General features: G+C 39.1%; 3 protein-coding genes and 1 non-coding gene across 4 annotated transcripts; 3 read left to right on the top strand and 1 right to left on the bottom strand.

Annotated features, from left to right (window-relative positions):
* Positions 1-580: 580 nt before the first annotated feature.
* Positions 581-11,274, top strand: LOC148863490 (nucleolar essential protein-like protein). Its single transcript, XM_088979264.1, has 7 exons — positions 581-1,252; positions 1,542-1,634; positions 2,002-2,146; positions 2,259-2,369; positions 2,451-2,533; positions 2,662-2,719; positions 10,745-11,274. The coding sequence occupies exons 1-7, from the start codon at positions 929-931 to the stop codon at positions 10,822-10,824; spliced, it is 894 nt and encodes a 297-aa protein (XP_088835390.1). The 5' UTR covers positions 581-928; the 3' UTR covers positions 10,825-11,274.
* A 1,160-nt stretch (positions 11,275-12,434) lies between these two features.
* On the top strand, positions 12,435-16,922 carry LOC148863489 (Zim17-type zinc finger protein). Its single transcript, XM_088976639.1, has 4 exons — positions 12,435-12,709; positions 12,863-12,983; positions 13,324-13,452; positions 16,616-16,922. Exons 1-4 carry the CDS (start codon positions 12,570-12,572, stop codon positions 16,721-16,723), a joined length of 498 nt encoding a protein of 165 aa, XP_088832765.1. The 5' UTR covers positions 12,435-12,569; the 3' UTR covers positions 16,724-16,922.
* Positions 16,923-17,516: 594 nt separating this feature from the next.
* Positions 17,517-18,574, bottom strand: LOC148863488 (uncharacterized). The gene is made up of 2 exons (XM_088980432.1): positions 17,870-18,574; positions 17,517-17,719 (listed from the first exon to the last, which is right to left on the bottom strand). Exons 1-2 carry the CDS (start codon positions 18,557-18,559, stop codon positions 17,627-17,629), a joined length of 783 nt encoding a protein of 260 aa, XP_088836558.1. The 5' UTR covers positions 18,560-18,574; the 3' UTR covers positions 17,517-17,626.
* Positions 18,575-19,268: 694 nt separating this feature from the next.
* TRNAK-CUU (transfer RNA lysine (anticodon CUU)) lies at positions 19,269-19,341 on the top strand. The gene has a single exon. It is a non-coding gene; the product is annotated as a tRNA-Lys (tRNA).
* The last annotated feature ends 1,010 nt before the right edge of the window (positions 19,342-20,351 follow it).

Raw genomic sequence — 20,351 nt, 5'->3', positions numbered from 1 at the left:
GCTCCGCTCAAACATCTCCATACAAAGCACAAAATCCTTTGGGGGATGTCTTCAATTTCCTGAAATTATCCCATGTGAGATTTTAAATTGGGTTAGAGTAGGACTGATTGGATTGTTAGGGTTAGAATTAGGAGTTCAAATCAACCCTCTACAAGATTGCCCTCCACAACATCCCACTGCACATCTTCCGTCTGATTTGATGTCTATGATTGGGAGTTCAGAACCTAGGGTTGAGCTCAACCCGATCTAACCCTGCGGAACTTTGCATGCATGGAACAACCTGACTCATGGATGGGCATAGTCATACAAAATAAGATTGACGCCTCATAGAGCAGGCCCCACATACACATCTCAGCATACATTAGGAGCATCTCCTACGGGAGATACTTCATATATTGCAGGGCGCACGCTGTGGGGTGTTGATGCGAATTCAATGTACACGTACTCATAACTTGCGTATTCTATGAAATCATGGTCACCAATGCATCAGAATATTTGGACCCTCTGACCCACGGACGAGATTCGCTTCCGTACTCATCCGTTCGTATAACCTTTTACACCGTGCACCGGAAATATTTCTGTAATTGTATGTTTTTTGTACGAGGGGATATTTTGTGCGAACGATGTAAAGTGTGAACACGGTGTTGTGAGCATCAAAGCCGATTTCCCACGGATCCTTACATTTTTCATATCATATAGGAGAAGTGTAAGGTGCTACACAGTCCTTATGGTGTAGTTATTATTACCCAGGAGGCCAGGACCAGAGAAGCTAGGTTTTCTACTTTTCTTCGACACCCCAACTGAATTTGGTTGTCCGTCATTGTGGAAAGAAAGAGAAGAACCGGGAAAAAAAAATTCTATTATTTGTGCTGCTTCCACGGTTCTACTACCTGAGCCGTGCAAAAACACTCACAGAGTGCAGAAAGAGATGGTGAGGCCTTATGCAGTAAAAGGGATTAAGCGAAAGAAGAAAGCGGAAAGATACGATATAGATGAAGGAGAAATAGAAGAACAACAAGAGGAGATGACAACGAAGAGAGCAAGACAAGAAGAAGAAGAAGAAGAAGAAGAAGAGGAAGAAGAAGAAGAAGAAGAAGAAGAAGAAGAAGAAGAAGAAGAAGAAGAGAAGAAAGCAGAAGAGGCCATAGTTGTGCTTCCGGGAATTCCAGTAGCACCTTCCAATAAGAAGACCAAGGCTGGGGTCATCTTCGTCCTCGAAAAGGCTTGTTTGGAAGTCGCCAAAGTCGGAAAGGTTCACCTTTTCTTTTATATATTTCTAACAGCGCTCCAACTTGTTTATTTATTTAATTTTGGTTCTTCTTCATCATATTATTCTCCTCCTAGGGTTTTGGGTTTAAGAATTAGGGTCATCTCTGGTGCTAATTTGATTTGTTTTGGTTTACTTTTCTACGGAGCTTCTTTGTTCTTGAATGGATCCAAGTTTAGGTTTTGGGGTTTATTCATGGGATGTAGTCCAGCATTTGTTCTTCTCATGCGAATTTAGGATCTAATTTCTAATTTCCCTATTTCAATGTGTTCAGACTTATCATATTTTGAATTCAGACGACCACGCCAATTTTCTGCGGAAGAATAACAGGAATCCTGCAGACTACAGGCCTGACATTATTCACCAGGTTACTTTGAATTTTTCATCACAGGCTCCATCTTTTGGTTCTTACAAATTGTCTTAGAAATTCAACTTTACCTCGTCCATTTGTTTCACTGTTGCATTCTTTCCCTTTTACATGGAGACAAATGTAGCCTTCACTTCATATTTTTTCTAGCGTGTAATCAATCGGAGGAAAACTAAATATCTTAGTCACTTAACCCCCTGAATCTTTTAATGTGTAAAACTCCAAAGAAGAATTTTGATTTACTGACTTAAAATATAGGCCATCCAATTTGTTAACTAGGTTAACTCCCTTCTATTGTACCATGAATACCTACTTGCTTGTTTTTTCTATAAAATGCATGATTTGCCACAAATTGTTAAATGTTCAGGCTCTCCTTGCGGTTTTGGATAGTCCACTTAATAAGGCCGGGATGATAAAAGCTGTCTATGTGAAAACTGGGAAAGGAGTACTTTTTGAAGTAAAACCATATGTTCGCATGCCAAGAACAAGTAAACGATTCTATGGTCTCATGTGTAAGTTAAACAGTTCCATTTATTTCTTTGTGATATTATTCTGTTGTTCAGTTTTTATAGGATCTTATTTTGTTTTATTTTTGTCTCTGACTGTCCTTTATGATCACTGCAGTGCAGCTACTACAAAAGTTGAGTGTGACTGCTACCGGAAAGCGTGAAAAACTTTTGCGTGTTATCAAGAACCCTGTAACCCAGTATTTACCCCCTGATTCTCGTAAAATAGGTGAAGATTTGACATTGTACAAGTGTGTTCATTGGATTGAGTGTTATGTGATATGCCATTAAAAATTTCATTGCATTTCAGGCCTCTCTTTTAGTTCAAATAAGTTGGTTCAGTTACGGGACTATGTTGCTGCAGCTGGCGATGACCAGCAACTTGTTTTTGTGGTACCTTAAAGAGATTTAAATTTTCAACCTCTTTTTTTCTTTGTATTTATTGTTTCTGTTTTGTTCTTAGTTTTTTTTAATGGTTATTGCCTCAGTTTATTCTTACTACTATCTTTATTTATCTCCAGGTTGGTGCAATGGCCCATGGGAAAATAGATCAGGAGTATACTGATGATTTTATATCAGGTAAAATTTTCTTGATTTGCATTATTCTTTGTTGGCTATCTTGTCAAAGGTTAAAGAAAAAAAATTATTCAATTATTTTGCTTTTTTTTATTGGAAACAGTAACCTTCATTAAAATAACAGTTAATACAATGTCAACCACTCAGAGCATGAGTGTTGACCCCAAACATATCTCAAAGCTTACAATACAGACCAAAAAAAATTTTCCCTGAGGGTCCCCTGCTTTTCCCAATTATTTTGCATTTGACAAATCGATACTCTGCAGGGAAGTTTTTTACTGGAATATATTTGTTGGCCAAACTGGCTTCTGTCATTGACTGGTTATTTGTATGCTCATTGTTTAGAATATAAATGGAAATTAGTCATCTAATATAGATGTTTGACTTTTAAGGCTTAAGCTCTTTAATTACTAGTTGACATATTTCAAATGTAGAAGATATGAGCACACAATTGTTATCAAACTGGAGAGCTGGATGCTGGTTTGGTTGCTCCACCTAGCAACTTATCTGCACTATTAGTATTTTGATGAGGAGACCCAGGAACACTGCAAGACCCGGCTAGGCATTTCTGAGATGGTACTTGTTCACAAATCACAATCTTAAGGAAACATAAAAAGGAAGAAAAAAGAATAGAGAGTAAGAGTAAGAGGATGTGAGGAAATAGAGATAGAGGAGTGAGTCGAGTGATGACAAACTAAGGCTGTGATTGGTTGCAGCACAAATTTCATTTGCCTTGGTGTAAATAAATGCTTGGGAGTGCAAAAGGGCTGAGTGTAAATTCTGGTTTGTTTTTGCTTTAGGTTTGACTTTGCCTTGTTTGTGAGAAGTAAAATGAAGTGACCTCCACTTTAAATGAAAGAGAATAGAAGTAGGAGGAGGGTTATCTGTCTAGGGGTAAGGTAGGATGCAAGATAATGCGGTCCCCACTTTATATGAGAAAGAATTGAGATAGGAGGAAGGTGGTGCAAATTTTGCATCAGTTTTTGGGATGTCAAATTTGCACTGCCAGTGAGTGCAAAAGAGACAAAAAGTACAAGTTTTGTATCAGACAGGAATGCAAATCATAATTACAAACAAATGAGAGTAAAACTGAACTGGCTAAAAATTTTGCATCTGGTCAAGTTTGCACTGAAACCAAATGCAACCTAAAGAAGGAAAGGGAAAAGTTCAATTTTAGGGGAGTGACAGAGACAAAGAGACAAGCATTTTGAAAAGAAAGCAATGAGGAACAGCTGGAGGAGTTTTGGAGATATAGAAACAGGAGAACTTCACTTACTCCCCTTGAAATGGGAAAAGGAAGAGCAGGAAATTAAGTAGAAGGTTATTTGCACAAGAAGATACAACACATGTGCATCTCCATGTCAAACTTGTTTAGTCTGTCTGTTGAACTGGGGGGCATGTGTTCTTTTATTGATTGACCTTAGGGTTGGACGTTAAAAGACTGTTATATCATGTTACTCTGAAGATTGTTCCTACTTCCTATTAAAAGTTTATTAAGCCATGCCACAAAGTAAGGTTATGATGGACTAGGTCAGTTGAAAGCCATTCAGATTATGCCTTTACTCTAGGTAGAATAGACCACCATTGGTGCTGGTAAGAATGGAAGGCATGGAACTTTAGATCCTCTTGGACATTTGGGTGAGACATGCAGTCATGAAACCGATTATTAAAGGAAAATTTAGGTTAAGTCTTGGCTTGTTCTTATAATGAACATGTATAAAGATTTTTTGCACCAGTGTAGGAAGTAGTCATACTTCACGTTTCTATCTTTGCCCAATGTGAAGATGGATGTAATGAATCTGATGGTGAGTTTCAGTTTCTCCTATATGGCTTCTGATGCTATTCATTTTCGAATAAACTCATTGGAAACTTCCATCCTCTTAATATAACTAGAAAAGGTTCTTACAATTGACAAGTTGATTAGAGGGAAAAATTGTGCCAATTTCTGTATCCTAGAAGATGTAAGTGGTGCTAAATATTCATTTCTTCATTGTTGATAATTGTTTAGGCTATTTTGTCCCACTCTTTGATCTTCTCTAGTATGCTGTTGGTTTCTAAGATGGTTTAGTCTTGTGTATGTAGAACCAACCGCTGTACTAGTGAGGTGTCACCAGACCTAAATTGTGATTTCTAAAAGTAATAACACAAAACTTGAGTTGAAGTAGTAAGAAAAAGACACGAGGAGACAGAATTTGTTCCTTTACAGAATGGAATTGTGAAACAGGACTCACATAGCCAATTGAAATAGTTGGGATAAGGTTGTGTTCAGTTATTATTTGTGGTTTAGGAGTATTTCTCTAGGTAGATCTGAATGATTCTCTCTGTGGAAGCCAAATCCCCTGCCTGAAAGCTATAAAGGACAAAATAAATGCTGAAAGAGATTGGGTTGCATGGAAATTAATGGTTGGAAAAATTTTGAAGACTCTCAAGTTTAGGAAAAACTTTGTTTCAGGAAGTTAGCTTGGTCATTAAATTAAATAAGTTGGGTTAATTAATCATCATTTCTTGTCTCATTATGTAAAATGATATACCCAACTTCAATCTCTCTTTATACTTTGAAGTTTGAAAATCCTATCAATGTAGTTGGCTAGCTGTGATATAATGGGACAAAGATGAGTTGGAGAACTGCACTTTTTGAAAGCAGAAATGTTTGAGAGTGTATTGTATAATCTTAACATGGGTTGTTTAAGGGATGTCTAACAAAGTTTAGCAACTTCAGTTAGAGGTGACAGAAGACTTTAGAAATTGAATTTAGGGGTTGTTTGATAATGGCTGAAGTTGCTGGGCTGAACAGGTAGTGGATAAATAATAAAATGTTCAAGGTTATAGTAAACTATTTGATTTCAGCTTCTGTAATTCAGGAGCCTTATTCACTAAAAGACAAATCTTTTTAGTTCAAACATTTCAGCTGTTATCAAAGCCCCCTTAGATGATCATTTTTTGAAAGAAAGATAGCCAGATTTCATTAAAGAAAGAACAAGTACATGAGAAGATGTACAAAAGAAGAGGGGAGGATCCCCAAGAGATTTCAGAGGATTTGTTTCAGGGTTGTTTGACGATGGTGAGAAAGAAAGAGAAAGGAGTTAAACTCTCTATTGAGATTATTAATTGAGATTCCTTCGAACAAATCTGAATTGACTGTCCAGAGGTTACAAAGGTATGTTATATCAGAAATTAATTCTTCAAGTGACTCAAATTTATTTTCGAAGAGGCGTTTGTTTCTTTCATCCCAAACTCCCCATGTCACTGCATGAAAAACAGATTGCCAATTAATTTTTTTCCTTTTGCTTAGTCCTATTCCTTGCCACTGCTGCAGGAAGTCTTGAATGTGCTCTTATATAACCCAATTGTAACCTATCTTTCTCAAGAAATGAAGCCAGATGTTTTGGGTGAATTTGCAGTGAAACAGGATGTGATCTGATGATTCTCCTTCATTTAACATAAGATGCAGACATGAGGTGAGATAGAGAGTCTTCCCAAATGTTTCTTCTGCAGGAGATCATTAGTATTTAATTTCTAAAGGCAAGCTTCCCATACAAAAAATAAAAAACAGACTCTGGTTGGGACATGGTTGCACCAAATCTTTTTAAAGGGGAAGGAGGGGTTAAGTTCACCTGCAGTTAGGGCCTTGAACATAGAATTAGAAGAAAAGGCACCATTTGTCTGGAGAGTCCAGACTCGGGTATCAGAGGGGGAGGGGGAGATGTAGGCTTCCTTCAGGGTCTGAAAAAGGGCAGTTAGATCAGAAATCTCTATGTCCCTTAAAGGTCTTCTAAGGCTAAGGTTTAGGAAGTTTTCAGCAGCTTGGTCTGGAAGGCAGGAAGAGACAGTGGCATCTTGGTCAAGGGTGAGGTTAAAAAGTCTAGGGAAAGAGGCAGCTAAGGTTGAATCTCCCCACCAGAGATCTTTCCAGAATTTTATTTTTGAACCATTTCCCACTTCATATCTTATAGAAGGAAAGAACAAGGTGTGAGTGGAGGCTATACCTTTCCAAGGATTTGTTGTCTTTATCCTGTTCAAATGGAGATTGCTATCCCACCCATTGATAATTTGGTATTGGATCCGTACTTTCTTGTGATGACAGCTGTCCATAAAGCATTGGGTTCTTTAGGGAACCTCCAGAGCCATTTCCCTAAAAGAGAGGAGTTTTTTTCTTTCAAGTGCCCAATTCCCAAACTTCCTTCCTCCTTTAGCTTGCAAACTTGTTCCCAGCTAACTAGGTGGCTTCTTTTCTCCCCTCCTTCCCAAAGGAAGTTTCTTTGAAGCTTTTCAATCTGAATTCTGACTTTGGTTGGAATCTGGAAGACTGAAAGGAAGTAGATTGGCAGATTTGCTAAAGAGGCCTTTAAGAGAGTAAGCCTTCCCCCTTTTGAAAGATGGTATTTCTTCCAAGATGCTAACTTCTTCTCACATTTCTCTATTACCGGTCCCCAAAAGTTGAATGTTTTTGGATTCCCTCCAAGGGGCATCCCCAAATAGGAGATACGAAGTTTCTCCTCTTTGCAACCCAAATAAAGATTTAAAATTTTCTAGAAGCTCCTCTTCCACTGCATTTAGTGCTACTAGGCTACTTTTGGAATAGTTAACCCTTAATCATGTGATTGATTCAAAGTATTCAATTACCTTCTTTGTGTTTGTGATGTTGAAAGAGTGGCATCCAAGAACAAGATGATATCATCAGCAAATTGTAAATGGGAAATGTGAATCTTGCTTCTTCCCATTTCAAAACCTTTCACAAGATTAAGCAGGTTGGCCTTTTCGAAAAGATAGTTAAAAGATGTCCATTACCAGGGTGAAGAGAAAGGAGGAAAGTGGGCAACCTTGCCTGAGCCCCCTGCTAGCCTTGAAGTAGCCCTTAGGTTCTCCATTAATCAGCACTGAAAACCAAGAGGAACCAACCAATACAGTCTTTAATCCACCTGATCCATCTTTCACCAAAGCCTCTCATCTTTAAGCAGTCTAGAATACAGTTCCACCCCACCTTGTCATAAGCCTTTTCAAGGTCTAGTTTGACAAGGATCCCTGGTTTCCCTGAGACTTTCCTTTCTTCCACACATTCATTTGCTATTAAAATGCTGTCCACTATCTGTCTTCCTTTTACGAATGCAAATTGATTTGGGGAGATTAGGTCTCCTAGGACTTCTTTGAGTCTTCTTGCCAAAACCTTAGCCAGAATTTTATAGATGTTCCCTATCAAGCTTATTGGTCTAAAGTCTTTGACCTCCAGAACTCCCCTTTTCTTTGGGATGAGGCAGAGAAATGTTGGGAAATTGTAATAACAGATCTGATAGAGTTCTTCAAGGACTTCCATTTCTCTGCCATCATTAATAAAGGTATAAATTCAAAAGCTTATTTCCAACCACTCTTTCTTATCAGCTGATAGAACTGTACCTTCCCACCTGTTCAAAGTAAAATAGTTATTATTTTCCTTTGAGTGCAGGATTTTGAAGGAGAGAAAAGCTTCCTTAATCTCTTCAGGATTCTCCACTTCCCTTTGCTCCACTTTTATCTTGGAGATGAAGTTTTTTCTACGCCTTCCTGAGGCATAAGCGTGAAAGAATCTAGTGTTATTGTCTCCTTTCAGCCATCTCACTCTTGATCTTTGTCTCCAGTAGATTTCTTCTTTTCTAACTATCTTCTCCCACGTCTTCCTCAATTCAGATCTTCTACTCCTGCTTGAGTCATCAAGGATACCATTTTGCTCTCTTCTGTCTAACTCCTCTAAATCTGAGAGAGTTCTTTTCTTCTTTTCTTCATGGGCTTTAAATTCTTCTCTACCCCAAGATTTTAGGTTTCTCTTTAAGTACTCAATTTCTGTAACTGCCTGAATCCCGCCCAACCCTCTACTCCACATTCTTCCCACCAAGCTGCAACCTTCTTTTTGAAGTCTTTGTGAGAAGCCCAGAATTTTGACAGTCTGAAAGGGGGTTTCCTTTTATGATACTGTCAGTATTCAGCAATATTGGCCAATGATCTGAGGTACAACGAGGGCGGAGTTCTTGGGAAAGGTTGGGGAATTTTTCCATCCATTCCTGAGAAAACATAAATCTGTCAAGTCTACAACTTATGGAATTTTCTTGCATATTTGACCAGGTCAAGAGACCATTACTAAGGGGGAGGTCACAAAGGTTGTGTCTGAAATTGAAGTTGGATAAATTCCTCATGCTTCTGGTTGGAGCTCTGCCATTGGAATGCTCTTGATTGAATCTGGTTACATTGAAATCTCCTGCTAAACACCACGGAATGTCTTCAGCCTCATGCAAGGAATCCAGTTCGTCCCAAAATTTTTCTCTAAGGGTGAGTTTGGGCCATAAACTCCGGTTAAAATCCAGTTGAACCCATCCTTTAAATTGGTGAACAAGACTGAGGCTAAGAATTCCCCTTTATCTATCTCCAGACCTGAAATTTCTTCTTCCTTCCAGGCTACAGCAATTCCACCTGCAGAACCTACTGCAAGGACAGAGGTCCATTTCCTTCCCCTTATTCCCCAGATAGCTTTCATAAGTCTTCTGTCGACAATTTCCTTTTTTGATTCCTGTAAGATGATTATATCTGGATTCTCTCTTTCTAGAGTTTCTTTTACTAGACTCCTTTTGAGCTGACCTCCCAAACCCCTGACATTCCAACTTAGAACCTTCTTTGAGCCACTGTTACAGAACTTCCCTTATTCATCCTATTTTCATCTGAGAAGCCGTCCAACAATCACCATTGGAGCCTCTTTTAGTTCTTTTTTGGGACCCTTTTTACCATTTTTCTCCTGAAGTTTCCCATTCTTAAATTATTTTTTCTCAGTTGCTCTCTGTTCCTTCTTTTAGTTCTTTTTTGGGACCCTTTTTACCATTTTTCTCCTGAAGTTTCCCATCCTTAAATTGTTTTTTCTCAGTTGCTCTCTGTTCCTTGCCACTTTCCTCCCTTCTAATTATCCCCAAGGCTCTACTTATATTACCGTCTCCTGTGCTCTCCATGACCTTCTTACCAAACCTTGATGGAGCAGCTCTCTGAAGTGTATCACTCTGTTTAGGGTGGGAAGCTGATCCATTTTGAACCTGGAAAACAACAGGGAGGGGAAACTCGGTGAGAGGCATGAAGGGGGGGGGGGGGCGCTGGGGATGAGGAAAGCCAGAAGAAAGAGGGGTAGGAGAACTCCCTGAAGTCTGCTGAGGTGTTTGGCACGAAAAGGGAGGAGGGGTTGGCGAGTTTCTTCCTTGTCTATGAAGGGACGTCTGAAGCCATAGTTGACCTGTACTCTGGATTGATCAACTGAGTCTGTTCAAGTGTCATATCTCTAGTGATAATTGCTGGTATGATCAAGAGCACAAGGATGGTTTGGAAGCATCCATGCTGGCAGAAGCAAGATGAGCTCTGGACTGGGATGATGCCATGCCAATATTCTTGCTTGTGCATATTGGTGATTATTGTCATTGTAATGTCTTTGCTGCACGTGATAAAATCAAATGCAAACTGGATATCATTTAAAACGAAGATATATTTTGCACCAAAATTTAAAAATTATAACTCTATTAGCTCTCTGTATGCGTGACTGATTATTCAAATTTGAAGATCACTTTAATCCTGTTTCACACAATTTGACTGAAATCATGACTCTCGATGAGGTGCACTAGTCTGACAAGATTTATACCAGATGACCCCAACTAGTTGGATTAAGGATTTGCTGGGTTACGCTTATCCTTTTTCTGGGTACCTGATTTTTTTTTTCAATATTGAGTGTTGGTTAGGCATTCTTAAAATACTTGATTTGAGCATTTTCTAGGTTGATTAGCAATTTCAAAATTCCTGGCTAACAGTATGTTGTGTGTTCTGTTTATGATGCTAGAACTTTTCTTTTGTAATTCCTGGTTATCCATTAAGTAATGCATCTCTGCTAATTTGGTGAATATGAAGTGGATTATATTATCAATTATTTCAAATTCTTAGTTATTTTATTCTATTTTGACATTTTTAATTTTGCTTAGATCAAACATAAGTGTTGAATCCAGTCATAATCCTCTGTTTTCTCACATATTGTAGTTTCTAGTTATCCACTGAGTGCTGCATGTTGCATTGGACGGATATGCAACGCATTGGAGTATAAATGGAAGATCCTCTAGATCCCGGTCTCTCTTCCCTCAGTATCTGAGAATTTAATCATATACATTGGCGGTTATTGTGGTACAATTCATAATAACGGCCTTCATCAAGAAAGAATTACTGCAAGTCAGAGATAGCGAAACGTTGGGGACTTTCTTCTGATGAAGTGGAAGAGTAGTAATTGAAGATTGATGATGTGTGGGATTTTACTCGAGAATTGCATAATTTTGAATCTGATTGCTCCAAATACACTCTCCTCTATGCCTAATCCGTTGTACCAAACATGGAAAAATGGCAATTTGTTTTGACACCTGACAGGGAAGAGGAACGAAATGATTGTGGATAATTGGAGCTTAAGACTACTTTTAACTTTTTTGTTTTTTTGAGAAAGAAAAGCTTCAACTTTTTAGTCATGTTTTGTGCCATCAAACATTTTAAAATTCCTATTGGAAAATGGCTATTTATGAAAATTGACTAGCACTGATTTTGCATAAATCAAACTCTTAAAAATGAGATATGCAATGTGCGGGAAACCGAGCTGTTGGTTGTTATTTTCCTTGGTAGAAACCATCTTTTGAGGCTTGAGCCATCGGAAAAATCCAACCTAACTGAACCAGAAAGTGTGTCGGACTCGGAGTGTCCTGAGTCTTGACTGAATCGCAGCATCATTGGCTGTGGCTGCTCTATCCGTCTATAATCGCTTGGCCGGTATATTCGATCCTTTAACTAAACGGATTCTTATGGGACTCGGATCAGTATGATTTCTTATCATCAGATTAGATCGGATATATCCTTCATCGAGTCCAATCCAAATATCCAATCTGTTCGCAGCCCTAGCAGAGGCATCGTTTTTCTCCTGCGGCTGAGTTTAGGCTGGCTGTTCTCTTTTGCTGACAGCTCAGGGGGGTTGATACTCAGCATCAACAATCAAGCTCAAGGTATATTTGCTTTGCCATGAACACAATCTGAGTCCGTGTGTAGTCCGTCGTCCATGTGGCTGGGGCTTTGGACCGATCACCCATCATACTATCGACCGACCTTATAATAATAAATAAACGTGTAGAATTATCTTGCTGTATCTTTCAATATAGTATATGTTATCTCTATAAATGAACTGTTTCATTACCAAGTAAACCGCCGGGGTTAGCCCATTCCCCAACTCATAACCCCTTCAAAGTCCAACCCCAGGTGTAGGTGGGAATGAGGGATTCGACCCCAAGTCTCCGCTACGACCAGCAGGAGACTTGACTTTACCAACCAGTTGGTTGGCACCTTGCCAATCAATAACCCTTGACGGATTTCTTTCTCTAATCTTCACATTTAATTTCTCATTACGACCTGGTTGCAGAGCTACAGATATATCAATTGTTCTCGCTGCATCTTTCTTCTTAGACTGTCTCAGACGGAATGGAAACGTAGACGTACAGCGCAAACAAGACCCTTGTTTATATCCTGGTTGGTCAATATCAATATGTACAAGTCAACAACTAGGCGTTCTATGGGTCTAGGCCCAAGACATTCCCTAGCGGCCTAGCCCATCAGAAGTAATGGAATCTTTTTGGGCTTGGGCTTTGGGTATTAATTGGACGCCCAGATTGATGTTAAGGTATATAGCCTATAGGACAGATGTGTCCTTTATTAGCATCTCCTCATCTCATGCGTCTATCGAATAGCGTGCAGATGGAGACTGAAGAGTGAAGACGGAGTAGTCTAGTCGACCATTCATTCCTCTCCCTCTCTTTTCTAGTTCCCGCATCAAGGAGGAATGGCTGCAACGGTCACTCCCGCCATTTCTCTTCTGATTCAGCCCAACACTGTCCAGCCTCGTCAAGCTACCATTCTTGCTCCCACCCGCAACTTCCTCAGATTTAACCCTGAATCAAGGAAGATTGTCATCTTCCCTAGGTCTGCAACCTTTCTCACTTCCTGTCTAGGGCTTCAGATTTTGATCCCGAATTCTCTTTTTCTCTCTCTGTATGTGTGTGTGTGTTTTAATTTCTTCTATTTGGGTAAGATAGCACTTTGATGAGCAATGGAATACTTCTGAATAATTTACAGTTCGCGAATTCTTTCTCATCGAGCAGTGTCAGTAGTGCAGAAGCGGCGGCGAGCATTAGAGGACGATATCGCTGAACTACCTCCACCTGAAGAAAACTATATAGATGATACATCTCTAAGGGTATATTTAATGTACATAATATGGTCTTGCAACCTATTTCATACAGATTCATGCTTCTTCCTATCCGTTCTTTTCTTCCTGCTCAAAGGCGTATTTTCTAGGATTTTTAATAGAATCACCTTCCATTAATGTTGCACTCACAGAAGGCATTTCCTATGTAAAAATTGTTTTTTTTTCCCCAGTGCATAGCAGATCAACAGGCGTTTGCTATTCATCTTTCCATCTGAGGCTTCCATGTATTTCCCCCTTTTTCCTTTCGAAAATTCAAGGAACTTGGGCAACCTGAATCGCATATAATTTTTTCCAACTCTTACTTCTTTTTAATATCAACTCTATGCAGGAACCAACCATTGACATAAAGCTCCCCAGGAGAAGTTTGCTTGTACAGTTTACGTGCAACGCCTGTGGTGAAAGATCGCAACGTCTGGTGAACAGATTAGCCTATGAACGAGGAACTGTTTTTGTACAGGTAATATATGTTCTTATTTTATTTATTGCAGTTATACTTCCTTTTTTGTGTCTGTGTTGCGTGGGTGGGGATGTATGATATTTATATCAGGTGACTGGGGTGGGTGGATTTTACGATCTCATGTAACCTACAAGCTATAGCATCCTCTTGAATAGCCTTCAAGAGGTCACGGAGGTATTCGCTTGGGGAACAAACAACCTCCTTAAAAATCTGTTGCAAAATTTTGTTCACGCATGATCTCCATACTTTGGTTTCCTGTGCAAAATAAATATAATCTAAACTAAAACTCATAACCAATGAGTTAATAACAATAGGTTTAGCATGAGCTTCTGATGGCAATGTGATACCATCATTTAGACAATCTGGCAGCCGTGCTATAACATTATTTGAGACAATCATGACATTTAATGAATCTGTCCTCATCACAAACCCATAAGTGCTTCTCATGATCGTGGATCATGATTCATCTTTTCACGCTCAATGGCATTAAATGGAGCAGAATGGTGAAAAAGGATTCATGTAGCCAACCCCATACAGTTGAGGTAAGATTTGGATGATGGATGGATGGAATAGCAACCAACCAAGATTTTAAGAAATACATGAATCTGAATTGATGCTTCATGTTGCCAACCCAAAAAGTGACCCCTTTTAACTCTGAATATGCACCAAGCATGTTTTACAGTCAAAACTGATCAATCAAAAGTAAATCGGTAATGATTTGTTTGGACATAAGATAGGAGTTACTGAAAATCCAATGATTCATTTGGGTTCCTTTCATTCCAAATGTTGTCAATCATGACTATATATATATATATTTTTTCTGATGAATAGCCAATCACGACTATATTGTTACCCCATTCATTGGACTTACTAGAGAAAATTGTTGATATCCCCTCATCTCCTTGCATGATACAAGTCTGGACTTTTACACATGCGGTAGTTCATCTTAACACAAAAAAAAATGTGTAGCATGTATTATATTCTAACTTTTTATTTTTCTGATCTTTTTTTACATATAAGCAAAAGGGGCTACACAAGACCGGGGGGGGGGTGGCATTTTTTTTCTGATCTGTTTCTGTACCTTGGAGTTCCTCTGCAATTCTTGCATCTTTTAAAAATGTCAAGGGGGATGGCAACTTCAATGGATGCTCATACATAAAATGGTTATGTATCTTTCTTTTATATTGATTAAAAGGAAGATACCCTTCTTTTACTGTGCTGGGTCTGAACCATGAACTAACAGGGTTGATGCTGAAACTGAAATTTGATTATTTATGCCCATGCATCTTGTGGAAGGATCCAATCACTTCTACTTCAAGTAATTTCCAAGAACATTTACTTTATTTCAATTCATAAATGTTTGGCCACTTGTGAATATGGATGAATAACTCAGGGTAGGAATGTGCAAGTGTTACACAGCTGTCTAATTAATTATAAATGGTGATTGCAGTGGATTCTGTAGCCATGATTATAGTATTAAATGCCAGTGATAAATTTTTGAAAAAGGAATTTCTGTTAAGTATGTTCATCAACTGGCAGAAAACAGGCGGGGTATTGGTCTTGACCTTAGGGCATCCCGGTCATCTCCTTGGAAAGCTATCCATGGCGTTTTATCCTCATTTCTTCCATTTATCAGACTTGATACTTGTGCAGGGAATAAAGTTTGATTCTGGGAAGATGTCTGGTTTGGGGATGTCTCCCTCAAAGATAGATTCCCGTCCATCTACTCTCTTTCGTTGAATAAAGAAAAAACCATTTCCTCTGTCTATCTGAATGGTAATTCTTGGGATTTGGGTCTGAGGAAGGGGTTGAGGGAGTCCGAAATGGGTATGGTTGATGATCTGATTGCCCTTCTTAATACTCTGTTCCTTGATCAGTCTTGCTTGGATAGTAGAATTTGGTCAGCCTCTCCTTCTGGGTTTTTCACTAGTGTTTCTTTTTACAATGCTCTTCTTCCTTCATCTAACTTGGCAGGAACCTTCCCAACAAAGGAGGTTTGGTGTAACCTTGTACCCAAAAAATAAGGGCCTTTTGCTGGGAGGTAGTACTCCAGAAAATCAACACCTTAGATATGCTGCAAAAAAGGCCAAACTATTGCCTTTCACCCCATGTGTGTAGCCTCTGCTTGGCTTGTGGCGAGACCATTACACATTTATATCCTGTCCTTTTGTAGCCTTTGTTTGGAAGTGGTTTTCCTCTCTCTTTGGATGCAGGTGGACCCCTCCTTCGGATGTAGTAAGACTCTTTGATCCGGACTTCTTTAGACCTCCAAGGAAGAAGGGGAGACCAACAAGAGCAGCTGTTTTGTGGTCAATCTGGGAAGAAAGAAACAATAGGATCTGCCAGGGTTCTGAAAGATCTAAGGAGCAAATCATTGACTGCATATCTTCCAAGGTCATTCATTGGCTTAAAGCATCCCCTTTATTTAAAGATTATTCAGCTGATGATTTGTTTAGAGGATGGTACACTGTGGCAAACTCTTCCTCATTGAGGTCTGTGTTAAAGGAGCAATGGATCCCTCCTGCACATCAATGGGTGAAGCTGAACTTCGATGGGAGTTCCTTTGGAAATCCAGGTCCTTCTGGGGTGGGAGGAGCTTTCAGAGACAGGGAGGGCAGACTGGTTGCACTGTATTCAGGTCCGATAGGTGATGGAGACTCTTTTGAGAGCAGAGATTATGGCCTTGCTACAAGGTCTAAGACTGGCTAAACAATGGGGCTTACACCAGATTGAGGTAGAAGGGGACTCTCAACTATTAATTGGGTGGTTGTGGTCACATAACTTGGGGGCCTGGGTACATCGACAATTCATGAGGGAAATAAACTGCTTAGCAAGGGAGGTTGGGGCACTGTTCAAGTGGACAAGGAGGTCAGCGAATGGACTAGCCGACACCCTTGCAAAGCAAGGAACTTTCAGGAAAAACTTGTTTTGGGCTGTTCTGTAATCAGAAAGTACTTTTCTTGCGGTAAACACCCTTGACTGGGTGGTGACAATGTATTCTCTTAATATGTCTAATGAAAGTTGCCGTTTCTGATAAAATAAAAATTGTCTCAATTTGATAGATTTGATAGTCACATTAGATTGTGTTCTGAAAATTTTGTTATTGTTCCATCTCAATTTTATCAAAATTTGTGCTCTGATCAATTGCATTGCTTGGCATTAGTGTGCAGGGTGTCTCCAGCATCACAAATTAGTTGACAATCTTGGCCTAGTTGTTGAGTATGACTTGCGAGAGGATATAAGCACAGAGACAACTGCTGATCAAGTATGACGTTTGGCATCAGTATTCAGTGTTAAGCATATCATTCTGATCCTTTTTTTTTTGGTGAAACTGAGTATAAAAGTTTCGGTTCTTCAGCAATGGTGATTGTAACTTAAATACATTTTGGCCCTCAACATGCACAGTTCAGCTCAGATCACCTGCTTGTTTTTTGAAAATAAAAAGAATTCGATTTGCAGGGTTGACAGCATTTTTTTTTTATTGGAGCAACGCTAGATTTTGGACATTTCTATTTGTTTCCTTTTGTTCAAATGTCTATTTGCTCATTGAGAATGCAATGGCTGGATCGATTCGTAAGGTTCAGAATTGAAGCTTCTACAGTATGAGAACTAATGCTTTTAGATCCCACAACCTTTTACCAGTGAAGTTTGCCGTATTGGACCTGTGTCATATGTGCTGCATTGATACATAGTCTTTGCATTCAAGGAATCTCTCTCTCTCTCTCTCTCTCTCTCTCTCTCTGGGGGGGTGGGGGTGAGTGAGGTTAGAACTGGACTTCAATTTCATGGCAAGGTTCAAAAGCAAGGTTTAAAGTATCGATACAATATGCATTTTGACCATTTCATATCGGTACTTAGAAATAGTCGATACACACTTTTTTTTTTTTTAATTTCGAAGTTTGGTTTTTTGGGAATCTTATAAGATGTTTTTTATTATTAAAAAAAGTTAGGGGTCTGAAATCCTGAAAACAGGCGTTTCAGACTGTATCTTTTTTAAAAGATACGATACTTTGAATCTCGTTTCATTGTTGTAGTGCAGAAAGTCTGCAAATTGAGCCAAGGGATTAAAACATAAATCTTCACTTTTGCATTCATCTTCGGTAGTAGCAAATTGAAATATGCATATCGTTTTAGTAAATAAATCAATCTTATCAAATATGGGTCGACAAAAATTCTAGGTCATAACTGCCAGAGGAACAAGAATAGCTACTCCAATCCTCACCCACCTAAATTGTCCTCCGTGCTGTAAAGTTTCAATCCCTCCATTCTGCAATTGAATAAAGTGGTCATTGGAATGCATTCGATGCAGTGATATGTTAAAAACTTGTAGTACAAGGTGGTCAAATGGTGAATATTATGCAAAAGATGGCTTGCAAGTTGCAATGATGGAAAATAGGAAAAAGGAAAGCTATATTACCGGATTCGGTTCCGGGGCAGGAGCCAGTTCCATTTGATCATCTGGGTCTGAAGTGACAGGTGGTGCTGGTAGACTAGGTATTTTTGGCACTGGTGCTGGTGCTGGAACTGGTGCATGGTGATGTTTCTTGTGCTTGTGTTTCTTATTCTTTGTGGGAACTGGTGCAGGTGAAGGCACCAGAACTGGTGCAGGTGAAGGCACCAGAACTGGTGCTGGCACTGGTGTCTCCATAGATGGTGCTGGTATTGGCACCAGTATCTCCTTAATTGGTGCTGGTGCAGGCACTGGCAATTCTTTTGATGGTGAAGGCACTGCTGCTGGTTGTGGTGCTTGCTTAGCTGGAGCTGGTGCTGGTGGCTTCCTTGTTGGTGAAGGTGGTACTTCTGATGGCGGCAAGAGTTTTGGTGGTGGTGGTAAAGCAGGTGCTAGATGTGGAGATGTAGCTGGTGTTTTGGAAGGAGCTGAGAAAGGTGGAGACTGATGGAGTGATGGACTTTGAGAAGGTGGAACATTTGGGCTTGAAGCCGGTGGGAGTCCAGGAGATGGTGAAGATATAGGAATTGTGGCAGGAGATGGAGCAGCTGTGTTGACAGAACTAGAAGGTGCTATTTTTGGTGCTTGGGCATTGGCTATGCCGATCCGAATGCAAAGGCAGTACAAGCAGAAAACCCACCACCAGAAACCCTCCATTTTCTTTGGGATGAATGGATGATAGCGCAGAGAGGTAATTGGGTATATATATAAAAGGGAAATGGACTCAGAAACAAAAACGTTTGGTGAATGAGGGAGATGTAGTCTTCAAGCGAATGGACGTCCCTACTACTGATTTGGAGAATAAGACTGTCACCTTGCTTGATGGCCCACAGACCTGGCCAATGAATGAATAATAGTAATCTCTTCCAATATTATTGCTTAATTAATCACGGGTCTGGACTCTAACTCATGTTGGTCCAAATTCCTGAGTTGGATTATTTTGAGATAGAAATTTGTTATGCCATGGCTGGGAATAACAGCCTGGTTGGGTTCTAACTTGCTGACAACCCGAGCTTGAGATAGAAATGTTCTCACTCAAAGACCACCTGAGTATCAAAATTGGATCTTCCTATGTGGGTCGGACTCGGAGCTTCAAACAGCCACCATTACACTTTCAGTGATTGAGATATGCTTCCACCAATTGCATACATTAATGCTAGCAAAACATCTGGCTTTCTTAAATGATGAGGATGGTAATGGTGATGATCCTTGTAGTAGGAAAATTGGAATAAAAGTTAGCCCAGACTGTAGGTACACCATCTGTACCAAAAATGGAAGAAAAAGCAGGACCTTTCGGTAGAACGTATTGTATTTGAGTTATGTTTATATGAAGTTATTAGTAAAAGAGGGAACCCCTGTCATCGGTGCCTGCCTAGCTCAGTCGGTAGAGCGCAAGGCTCTTAACCTTGTGGTCGTAGGTTCGAGCCCCACGATGGGCGCTTTCTTTTCGTTTCTTTTATTTATTTTTATTTTTTTTTATCTGCACTAATGAAGCTTATAGAAGTGTATAGGCGTTTTTCAATGTTTTCCTTTCAGGACTTGACTCTCATAATGAAGTTTCCTGACTTACAGTGAACCCTTCCATCTCTATGTGGAGAGCCTAAACTTTTGTTTTTTTTTTTTTTGAAAATTTTATTCATTGTGTCGTAGTTATTTACTATAAAAGGTGAAGGAAAGAAGATGTTTTAGAACATAAGCAGATGAGACAAACATTATAAATGATGGTATCTAATGTTCATTATTTACTTTAGGAGCCAAATTTAACATAATTGATTCTTTTTTTGGTAAATTAATGCAATATTTAGTTAAATGGCAAAAATGTTGAGAATCAATATTCAATTATTGAATTTTTTTAACATGTTCAAAAAAACAATCATTGAATCAGATAGGAAAAACTGTCCTTAATAGTATCCTCCACCCAAGATTAGTATTATTTTGAGTCTGACCTTGAAAATTAAAATTACCCAAATTCCAAGTCTCTATTTTGGTTTTGTGAATGCAATAAAACTTAATTTTAACAAGTTATTCCTACTGTTTTTTTTTTTTTTTTTTGTTGCTAGGGAATTACATTTATAGCAAGATTCTGTTACGATGCTTGTTATCTCACATATAATATACCATGAACGTTGTGCTTAAATTTGTATTCATATATAAAGAGAAGCTGTAAATATATGGCATCCCAAACAGATAGGATAGGTGGAAAAGATGGACAACCTAAAATCTCCCAACAGGTAAAAACTTATTATGTTTTTCAGCCTTCCATTTGATAATTTGTTCCGAAGTGTTGGTCGGGCTCCTCCACAGAAGGATCACTATGCTTAAAAAGCATACTGCAGCAGTCGACCCTGCAGAGATCTCATGATATCAACATTTGGATTCGATTCGTAAGCTGAGTGCCTTTTTCTTTAGGAAGTATCGGCTATCAAATTGTTGGCCTACAAGGAAAAAT

This window comes from Nelumbo lutea, chromosome 3 (genome assembly GCF_056320005.1).
Source record: "Nelumbo lutea isolate HS-2025 chromosome 3, American lotus-T2T, whole genome shotgun sequence".
Taxonomy (NCBI): domain Eukaryota; kingdom Viridiplantae; phylum Streptophyta; class Magnoliopsida; order Proteales; family Nelumbonaceae; genus Nelumbo; species Nelumbo lutea.
Note: the sequence above shows the minus strand (reverse complement) of the source record. Positions and strands in the feature narration are given on the sequence as shown.